This window comes from Apium graveolens, chromosome 7 (genome assembly GCF_009905375.1).
Source record: "Apium graveolens cultivar Ventura chromosome 7, ASM990537v1, whole genome shotgun sequence".
NCBI lineage: Eukaryota > Viridiplantae > Streptophyta > Magnoliopsida > Apiales > Apiaceae > Apium > Apium graveolens.
The window spans coordinates 6213939-6225158 of NC_133653.1; the positions used below are offsets into that span (position 1 = coordinate 6213939).

The 11220-nt window shown below is 33.1% G+C and overlaps 1 protein-coding gene and 1 pseudogene across 1 annotated transcript; both read left to right on the forward strand.

The window, feature by feature from the left end:
* The first annotated feature begins 2475 nt into the window (after positions 1-2475).
* On the forward strand, positions 2476-5446 carry LOC141670659 (disease resistance protein RPP13-like; annotated as a pseudogene).
* Positions 5447-9033: 3587 nt separating this feature from the next.
* On the forward strand, positions 9034-10842 carry LOC141673178 (xyloglucan-specific galacturonosyltransferase 1-like). The gene has a single exon (XM_074479911.1). The coding sequence runs from the start codon at positions 9034-9036 to the stop codon at positions 10840-10842; it is 1809 nt and encodes a 602-aa protein (XP_074336012.1).
* The last annotated feature ends 378 nt before the right edge of the window (positions 10843-11220 follow it).

Genomic DNA, 11220 nt, shown 5'->3' on the forward strand with positions numbered 1-11220 from the left:
TCTAATCAGAGATAAAAGGAAATATAAATAAATAAAAAAAAGGAAATGTACTGCTGAAAACCAAATATTGGCTTGCGTTTTAATAGAAAAATACAAAAATTTGAACCCCAAACTCATAAGCAACTGAGTTTTAAGCTTAAACTCAAAATATTATACTAAATATCGCGTTGAAGTGACATTTGAGACCATTTTTTCGGAAACTGACATGGAAGACGATTACACTGATTGTTGTGAAAAAAATAATGGGTTAAATGGCGTTTGGGTCACTCAACTGACCGGAAACTTGCAGTGTCATCCAACTCAAAAAGCTTTCAATCACATCATTTTACTCTTAAAACTTTTCATCCATGTCATTCGCCGTTACATTCCGTCAAAAACTTAACGGAATGCTGACTAAGCTTGGTGACTTGGCTTAAATAAATCTATCGTGGCATGTACAGTCAGATGAAGCGGCGTTTTGGTCACTCAATTGGCTCAAAACTTGCAATTTGGTCATCAAACTAAAAAAAATTTCATTCAAGTCACTGACCATCACGTCCAATAAAAACTGGAAAAAAAATTGATAACCCCACCTCTGTGCACCCCTAGTTTCTGGAAGTAAAATCATTAATAATCCCTAACAAAGAAACGCCTAATTTTCAATTAAGAACATTCAAACACATAAACCCTAATTCTTCAATTCGAGAATCAAACAACAATTTGAACATGTTATTGAACTCCAAATTAGTCATATAATATACCAAAATGACCAGGAAGAAAAGATCTACATGATTATGCCATCAAATCATATAAAAAACATCAAGAACAAAAATTCCTAATTTAATCCATAAATAATTCGAAATAAAATAATTAAATTATTAAAATACACTGATTTCTGCACTAGAATAGATGATTGATTCAGAAAGAGTTTTTCGAGAGCTTCGTTTTGATATATTGCACGCCCGAATTAGAGTTCGATAACGCCTTCGTTTGTACGATTGATTTTCAAGAACGAGGTATTTTATTAGGGTTTTCTCTTTGTTTTATTGGTTTTTACTGTTTGATTATGATTATACGAGTAAAATGAAATAAGAAAAGGGCTATTTATATTTACGAAATATTAGTACGTTTTGGATTGTGTTGGATCGATAAATACGTTTCTTAGCCGCTATGTAACTATAAAAACGATCCTATCGGATAACGTATTGGATAAACATTATCCTGTTTTGGATAAGCATTATCCTGTTTTGGATAAGCATCAAAGGTTTTGGATAATTATCAAAATCGGGCTTTTATAAAACACTTTGTACGAAGATAATGTTATCGAAAAGGGTTATCGTATCGAAAATTTTGCATCGGGCCGCGCACGGGTCAAACCGTAATCCGAATCGAAAAAGTCAAAACATGGAAAATGTGAGGTATTACCAAATTAGGTTAGAAAGGAGTTTTCGGAAGAGTTTCAGGTTATACACCCGTAAAAACGTTTGAGGTTGGACGATTCCCGGCTTTATAAAATAATTTTGTAATTATTCCAAAAATAATTCATAAATCAATATAAAATCATATAATACTACAAAAATTACCAGAAAAATACCTTAGTTCTCTATATTTTATTCTGGACATAATAAAATTAACATACCTAGACTTTACCACATATAAATATCCACATAACAACACCAATCATCCGATAATTCACCAAAAATCACATAATAATCACATAAAAATCATTTATTGATAAAAATAATTACACGTCATGTCCCGGATATTACAGGAGGGTCCTTAACGTTGTTGTAGAAGATCAGTTCATTTGGTTTTCTTTTCAAATTTTAATGGACATAATGGTTAGTGGTATAAATGAAAGTTTTTTCAGTTTAATGAACAGATTGCAAGTTTCAAGCCAATTGAGTGACCAAAATGTTGCATTAGCTGACTGTACATGTCACGGTGAATTTATTTAAACCAAGTCAGCAAGCTTAGTTAGCATTCCGGCAAGTTTTTAACGGAATGTAACGGCGAGTGACCTGGATGAAAATTTTTTAACAGTAAAATGATGTGATTGAAAGCTTTTTGAGTTGGATGACCAAACTGCAAGTTTCCGGTCAGTTGGGTGACCCAAACGCCATTTAACCCAAAAAATAATTGAAAGGACAGTGCTCTGTTTTCTGTTTTATAGGGACACCATACACATGCTTTTAGTTACTATAGACCACGCAATCTTCAGTCCAGTTGTGAAAATTAAAAGAATTTAAAGCATCTTACAGGCACAACATTGAAAGCATTATAAATATTTTTACCATTAACCGCGATTATATATAGGAAATAACACAATGCAATCAAAATCAACCCCGGGGACATAAATTATTCATAAAATAGCATAAAATAAAAATAGTACATACAAATATTAGAAATTATAGTGATCCTTTTCATCTATTTATTTTTCCCAAAAACTATACCTAAAAATATTTTTATAGACCACATACTCTTAGTAACTATAGACCACAAAAGGACAAATAATTTATAGGGCCACCATACACATGCTCTTAGTCTAGTTGTGAAAATTGAAATAATTAAAAGCATCTTGCTGGCATTATTAGTTTCATACTTGTAATTATAGACCATACAATCTTCAGTTGCCCAGCCTCCCTGAGTCACATAAAAATTACTGGTATTATTCTTGTTGTTGATCACAAAACTTGGGAGAGAACAATGGTTGATGCAATCGTATCTTCTGCAATCGAAAAGCTTGGTGCATTTATTGCACAAGAAGTTAACATTCTACTAGAAGTGAAAGATAATTTAAGGTGGCTCAAAGATGAATTGCGCTACCTCCAGTCTTCCGTAAGATCTGCAGAATCAAGACTGGAAGAGGAGCAGATCCGTAACTGGGTGGAGCATGTTAGAGATGTCGCCAATGATGCGATAAAAATCCTGAGCGATTTCAGTGCTCACCAACAAGAATATGCAGCTCCGAAACAAGGTATCTTGGATCGTGTACGGGCTTGTGTTTGCGTGTGCAATAAAGAAGTTATGCTTTATGATATTGGCAAGGAGATTGAGTCACTCCAAAAAAGGATCCTTGTGATCAAGAATAGGCGAAATGAGTACCGTATTGACAACATCTTAGCCACTCCAAACAAGCAGCAGAAAGATAGAACATTGTTGAGAATAACTGCCATTAATAACCCGGTGGAAGTGGTTGGCTTCGAGGACGAAATTAAGATTTTGAAGGCCGAACTTAATAGCGACAATCTCTCCCTCAAAGTCATTTCAATTCACGGTATGGGGGGTTCGGGTAAGACTTCACTTGCCACAAAGTTGTACAACTCTAGTGAGTTGAGAAATTTTGATACTCGTGCTAAGGTTTGTGTTTCCAACGATTATAACATAAAAGATGTTCTAAAGAGAATAATAAAGTCTTTTGTGGGGCCTGAGCACGAACAATATATGTCAACCATGGATGAGTATGATTTGCTGCAGTATTTGACAAAGTTACTTGAAGATAGAGGCTGCTACTTGGCGTTGATTGATGATATATGGGACATCAAGGCATGGATCCAGATAAAAGATGCGTTTCCAGACCAGAAAAATGGTAGTAGAATCATCATAACCACCCGCAACAAAAAAGTTGCAGAGATGGCATATGACAAATGTTTTGTCCATCGACTCCGTTTTCTAACAGAAGATGAGAGCTGGGAACTGTTCTGTAAGAGAGCTGAACCAACAACCCCAAATTTGAAGAAATTAGGAAGGGAGATGGTTGGTAAATGTCGTGGTTTACCACTTGCAATCGTGGTACTGAGCGGTCTCTTATCACACAACATGAGCTATGATTATTGGTCAAAGGTGAAGGAGCATATATGGAGACACTTGAAGGATAATGACTTGTCTCCCCAGATTGGAGAAATACTGAGTTTGAGTTTTAATGACTTGTCTCCCCAAAAGAAAGACTGTTTTCTCTACCTTGCAAGGTACCCGGAAGACCATGGGATTGATTTGGACGAGTTGAAGCGTCTATGGATTGCAGAGGAATTCATATCAGAAGCCGAGGAAGGTGAAGGAGTAATCATGGAGGATTTGGCTGAAGATTGTTTGAAGGAGCTAATTAATCGTAATTTGCTTCAGGTTAATAAATTGCTATGGAATGGAGAAGTTGAGAGTTTCCGGGTCCATGATCTTGGAGCACAAGTTGTTGGTCGTTTCGGACTCAGGTAAACACCATTTGTTGGAAGGACAAGCGCGTCATGTCATTTACAACGATATAGGGGAGTACTTGAAATTAGATGGGCGTAGATTTGATGCTTCAAGTTTGCGTTCACTAGCACTAGTAAATTATTCTAAACTTGAATTAAAAGAAATGAAGTTGTTGTGCACCAGATTCAAAAATATCAAAGTCCTAGATATGATAAGTGTAGGCTTAGAGAGAATACCAGAAGAAATAGGAGATTTAGTTCACTTAAAGTACTTGTGCTTAATGGGTGGTGAGAGTTATTCTTATGGACCTATAGAAATTCCACCAAGTATAGGCAGGCTTAAAAAGCTACAAACCTTGCACGGTGGTTGGAGAACATACTACAAAGTTCCTAGGGAGATATGTGAGCTTCATGAATTGAGACATTTAGACATTGAAATTAGAGGGAGTTTGAATATAGGTAAGAACCAAACAAAGTTACAAACTCTTGGTGGTTGTCGTATAGAGTGTAAAGAATGGATGAAGATTGACACTGTTAATCTCACCAACCTCCATGCACTCTCTATATGTGATAGAGAAGAAGAAGAAGCAGAAGAAGAAGGATACACGCTGGAGTCTGTAGCCAATTTAACAAGTCTCCAAACATTCAGCGTACGGTTTATGTCTGTTAATATTCCAACACTCAAGCCACTCTCGTCTTGCAATCATCTCAAGAGCGTGTCCTTATTCGGTACTCTAAAAGATCCATCGGAACTATGTCATCTGCCCGATTCAATCACGGATTTAAGTCTAAGCTTCAGTGAGTTGACAGAAGATCCAATGCCCATTCTGGGAAGTTTGTCGAATCTCACCGCTCTTCAGTTGGCTTTTAACCTGTATTTAAACAAAATGGTATGCAGTGAGAATGGGTTTCCAAGTCTTCAAATTCTGAGATTAAAGGATTTCGTCGATCTGGAAGAATTGGAAGTTGAGGACGGAGCTTTCCCTTCTCTCAAACAATTTCAAACACTTGACTGTCCAAAACTGAAGAACATTCCTGTACAATTAGAACGCTGGGTTACAGACTTCATTTCTTAAATTCTTTGCAATTTTAACTGGCAAAAAGCTATAAACCAGGCTTAGAACATTCCTGTACAATTAGATTATTGTCCAAACCTTAAGAAGATTCATGTACAACTAGCAAAAAGCCGATGATGCTCCTGCAGTTCCATGAACTTTACTTTTTAAATTCTTTGCAATATTTAATTTATAATTTCCCTGTTTATTTTAAGAAACATAGGCAAGATTAATTTTGTTTAATGGTATGAACTATGAAATACATGATACTTTCACCGCTTTTTGGTTTAACAACTTTTGCTTTCACTCTTTTTGAATTCTGTTATAATTCTAAATGGATTACTTTCATATATGACTTATAATAATTTTATATTTATTATTTTTATCCGTCTTTTGACTCTTATTTATCTTATATTTATATGGTAGAGGTTTAAGATCTAATTTACCACCAAGTAGAGGTTTAAGTGTCCTATGCTGAACATAACAAACTGAAAAAAAGGTAAAAGTAATAACTTTCATATTTAGAAACATATAAAAAAGGTAAAAGTCCATTAGCAATGGAAAGTTAGTTGCGGTGAGAGCTTGTAACTTCAATGAACAATTGCTGGCAATTTCCCCATTGAATTTTATTACTGAAAGCTATTTTGGAAGATGATAACATCAACTTTCTGATTATACTAGTGTTTAGTAGTAATATAACACAAACATGCACCAAAACAGACTCTACGAGTCTGCAAGCAATTACGTTAAATATAAACTGACTAAAGACGTGAATTATATTAGTATTTGTGTTGTAAGATAATGCTAACTCTGCAAATACTTGGGGTTCTCTGATCTAGAGCTATACCTAAAAACTGCAATATCAAGTTACACAAACACTTGAATACACTAGATATGTTATATTATACATGGCAACTTGCTAGCTCACCCAAAACCTTATGACTTAAAGATTAGAGAATAGCATGTATATCCTGCTCAGGTGGTAGCAAGTTTCCTCACTGATCAAAAGGCTCATTTAGGGTAACTAGGAGTCAGGACAATTGTTACTCCAAATAAACTAACTGGTCGTGTATTCTTCTTGAAGCCCCAAATAAGGCACAATGAAGATCTCCTGATACATAATACATGATAATTAGACCAATGTGGGATTTAACAATTTTTTTGGCCAAAACTATTAGCTCTATTACCAATTCTTCCAAATTCAGTTCCACTAAACACAATCACAACAAGTAAGCTAAAAAAAACGTCCCACAATTAGCAAATATAAACATCAAACTAAAAACAATAACAATTTTAAAAAAAAGAACCTTTATATTCAGGAGTGAACTGCTGACCCTTGGTAATAGAAACATAAATCTCCTCAAATTCAATCCCGTGAAGCCTAATTAAGAAAATTCAATAAACACACGTTAGATTAGATACATATACATATAAACACAAAACCAAGATATATAAGAGTGTGTTTATAAATTAATAACTAAACTAAACCCTTGTTAAGTTATACTAGCATAAATATTTTAAATTTTTATTTATCCAGTTATATCATATTTTTAAAATATTTATATAAATATATAATGATTATAAATTTATAATAAAAATAACAGAATAACATGTGGTCGTAATTTATTAGAATAAATAGATTAAAAATGTTTAACAATTTAGTAGTTTAGCAGATATATAACACTATTATTTATATCTTTTAATAATAGGATAAATTATATTCGTAGTTTAGTATATTTAGTAGTAAATTAATAATTTAGTAGTTTATTAGATATATAACACTATTTATCTATTTTTGTAATAATCAAAATTAGGAAATTATCGTTGAACCAAACCGTTAATTATCTTTATTCCAGCTATTATAGTATAGTATAGATTTTTTAGTTCCACATAATTTGGTTTAATCTTTCATGATTTATGTTATAATTTCAAATGTATTGTTTTTATCATTTTTTATTTCTACATGATTATATGTTTTATTTTCACCCGTTTTTTATATTTTATAAGTCATGTTTTTTTATTATTTATATAATTTTGAATCATATTTTTAATTATGTTTTAAAATAAGTAGGTTTATAAATTGACTCAACTAAATAGGCCACGAAAAATATAAACAATAACCAAGTAAATATGTATATGTTTAAATTAGAATATTTTAATTTTTTTTAATTTGTTGGTAAAATTACATTTTTATAAAATGATATGGATATTATAAACACAGTATTTTGGTTTCATCCCTAAAAAATAATAAAATTATTCAAATCTTATAATGATTAGAATTCTATTTTCGTAGAACTTTAAATTATTTCTTTATAAGGTACTTGGTTTCATCCCCTTAGATTGTATTTTGATTTCAGCTCTAAATTTTTATTTAATGTAGAATTCTATGTTATTTTTAACTAAATATAAATTATTAGAATTTTATTATAATTACGATATTTTAATTTCTCGTAGGATTCTTTATATTTTTTATTAAAATAATAAACTTGAAATTCTTCATACATTGTTATTAATAAGGGAAATCATCCTTTTAAGGAATACTTTGGTTTCACCCTTTTAGGTTTCACAAACTTTTGGTTTCATCCTTTTTAAAATCTTACTATATTTCTAAATATATTATTATTATTCTTTTTTTATTCTTATATGACTTATAATTTTATATGTAATATTTTAACCGTTTTTTGATTTTTATATATCTCATATCTATATTATTTTTATATAAATAGAATCATATATATATTGTAATTTATAGATTCAGACGTACAAAATTCTATTTTAGCACCAAATACAAATTTATACATAAATACAAAATATTTTATTAGAAAAAAATATGCAATAACAAATTATATAAAAATAAAAATCCAAATAATAATAAAAAATCTAATATACAATTATTTATTAGTTATGCTAATTTAATTTTTATTAAATTAGCAGTGGTGTTACTTTCTGATTATACCACTGTTTAACAATAATATAACACAAACAGACACCAAAACAAACTCTACGAGTCTAGCTCACCCAAAAGCTTATGACTTAAAAATTAGAGAATAGCATGTATATCATGCTCATTTAGGATATGACATAGGGTAACTAGGAGTCAGGGCAATAGTTACTTTATGTGTCCAAATAATTTTTTTGAGAATATTAATTTGTCAAGATTCGAACTCAAGATATGTTGATATTACTATCCTGCGGCGAGCTTAAGGCAAATAACTTTATTTCAAAATCATAAATCTGGTTTTCATTATGAATTTTGTTTGGGAGAAGGAAAACTTTTTGGTATATCTGATAACGAATTGCACATTATAAGATAAATAGTCCTTGCACACTTTTTTACTACAGTGATTAAACAACATTGATCTGCAGTTTTAGTTCGATAAGCAGACATGAATACACTTTGGCCTGACCTTTATTGCAGCAGAATCATCCATTGGTAACTAGATGCCTGTCATGAACAACAGATGCTGCCAGAGGTGTTTCTTGGCATCATAATATCAAATAATGATCATACATAAGCTGTACATTAGTCAATCATTCTCTAATAGAGAAGTCAACAACAAGATCCTACATTGTATGCATCATTATAATATTATAATTAACCATGCAAGCTTATGGTTTAAATCCATAATTATGCATATTAAACAAGTCTCAATGCAATTAACAAGCCAACGTGCAGCCTACTTTTGGGACAATTTTAGTCCTCCTAAGACGTGCCTTCATGTTCAAGACACTCTTCTTGTGTTGAATATCTTCCCTAAAAACAGAGCAAATTAGCTTGAAGGAACTTGAGTTTTCTTTAGCCCACAAAAATGGCCCTTTCACTGTCTAAGAAAAGAGCAAAATCTTCGAAAAGAGCTGCAAAAGAGCTTGGTTTCTTTCAATTCATCCTTTCCAAGTTACTCTCTCGAGTTCCATTAACACTTCTTCTTTTGGTTCTTGTTTTCCTCTGGTCTTCTACCACCACCATCATCTCTGGTCACATTGTCCATGTATGCGTATCGTCGAGAAAGCTCAACAGTCTGTATTGCCTTTCTGCTGGTGCACAACCTAATTTTGATATCCCTCTTCCACTCATTAATGCTAGTTCTGTTGATGATCATAAACTTGAAGTTACCATACGAGAAAGTGTTCCTAGTGTTAATATCAAGAACAACGCAACTCTTGTTACGCAAGAGATTGCCAGTTATGTTGTTCAAGAGAACAATATTGATGATCATAAACTCAAAGTGAGCATACGAGAGAATGGTCCTGTTGACATCAATCACGACAAGGCTCTTGTCACACAAGATATTCCTCGTTATAATGTTCAAGAGAACAACAAAAACCTTATTGTTAGCAACATTGTTGATAACAATAACAATATGCTTTCAGAGTTTGAATCTGCAGTGAAGGTGGTGGAAGAGCATCTGCAAGTGCATCGATCATGGAGATCAAATTCAAGTAGCCTCACAACATGTGATGGCAGAGGGGTTTATGTGTATGATTTGCCACCGAAGTTTAACAAGGATTTGGTAGCTCAGTGTAGTGATATGTCTCCTTGGTTGGATTTCTGTCAATTTTTCAGGAATGAGGCACTGGGAGAGCCTATACCGAAGCTTGGAAAAGCCTGGTACAACACTCATCAGTATTCTCTGGAACCAATTTTTCATTCCAGGGTTATGAAGCATCCTTGTAGAGTTTATAATGAAAATGAAGCCAAGCTATTCTATGTTCCATTCTATGGTGGCTTAGACATCTTGAGATGGCATTTCAAGAATGCCTCTCCTGATGTTAAGGATACTTTGGCATTGGAACTGGTAGAATGGCTTAAACTGCAGAAACCATGGGCTTTAAACTCAGGCAAAGATCATGTCTTTGTTTTGGGTAAAGTTTCATGGGATTTTCGGAGAAGGGATGATTCTCCATGGGGAAGTACATTTTTGAATCTTGAAGAAATGCAAAACCCGATAAAGCTACTGATTGAAAGGCAACCTTGGCATGTGAATGACATTGGAATCCCACATCCTACCTACTTCCATCCTCACTCCGATGAAGATATCATCTCGTGGCAATTCAAGATCATCCAATCAAGCCGAAACAATCTCGTTAGCTTTGCAGGAGGTGCAAGACCAGATTCTCCAGACAGTATAAGATCAGTGCTGATCAACCAATGCACTTTAGCAAGTACTGGAGCATGCAAGTTTCAGAATTGTAGTTCAGGAGGTTGTGATCAGCCTGAATCCATCATCGAACTATTCTTGGAATCTGAATTTTGCTTACAACCTCCTGGTGACAGTCCAACTAGAAAATCTGTATTTGATTCTCTAATATCAGGCTGCATTCCTGTGTTTTTTGATCCCTTCACAGCTTACTATCAATATTCATGGCATTTGCCTGAGGATCACGGAAAGTATTCTCTGTTTATAGATCAAGAAGAGGTGAGACAGTTGAAGGTGAATGTGGTAGAGTGGCTAATGAAGATACCTAAGAAGGCCAAGGATGACATGAGGAGGTATATAGTGTATGAATTGTTGCCTGGATTGATTTATGGAGATTCAAGTTCAGATTTTGAACAGTTTCAAGATGCCTTCTCTATAACAATGAATAATCTCCTTGAGAAGGTAACCAGACTGGGTTAAAGTGTATAATGTCATGGTGTTAAATAGTTCAAATTTATAATGTACATGTTATGAATTGGTTGAAGATAATTTCATAAATACCTGATTAGACCAGAAAATTCTGCAGTTTTTGTAATTCTTTACTAACATGAGTACATCAATTAACAAAATTTATCTCTGTATTATTCATCATTACAGCAAACACATAGAATTCACACATTACACTGAACATTTCCCTTGCTCCACAGAGCAAACACTCATAAAACTCACAACATAACGAATAGTAAGTTATATCAGCTTCATGGAATACGTCACAAATTTAAATTGAGAAACAACGAGTAACTATTTAAAATGATACTCCCTTTATTCCAAAATTAGGTGAAGTAAGCGTTTCGCGCG

Coding starts and splice junctions, on each gene's coding strand:
- LOC141673178 (XM_074479911.1), top strand. CDS start 9,034: ATGGCCCTTTCACTGTCTAAGAAAAGAGCAAAATCTTCGAAAAGAGCT.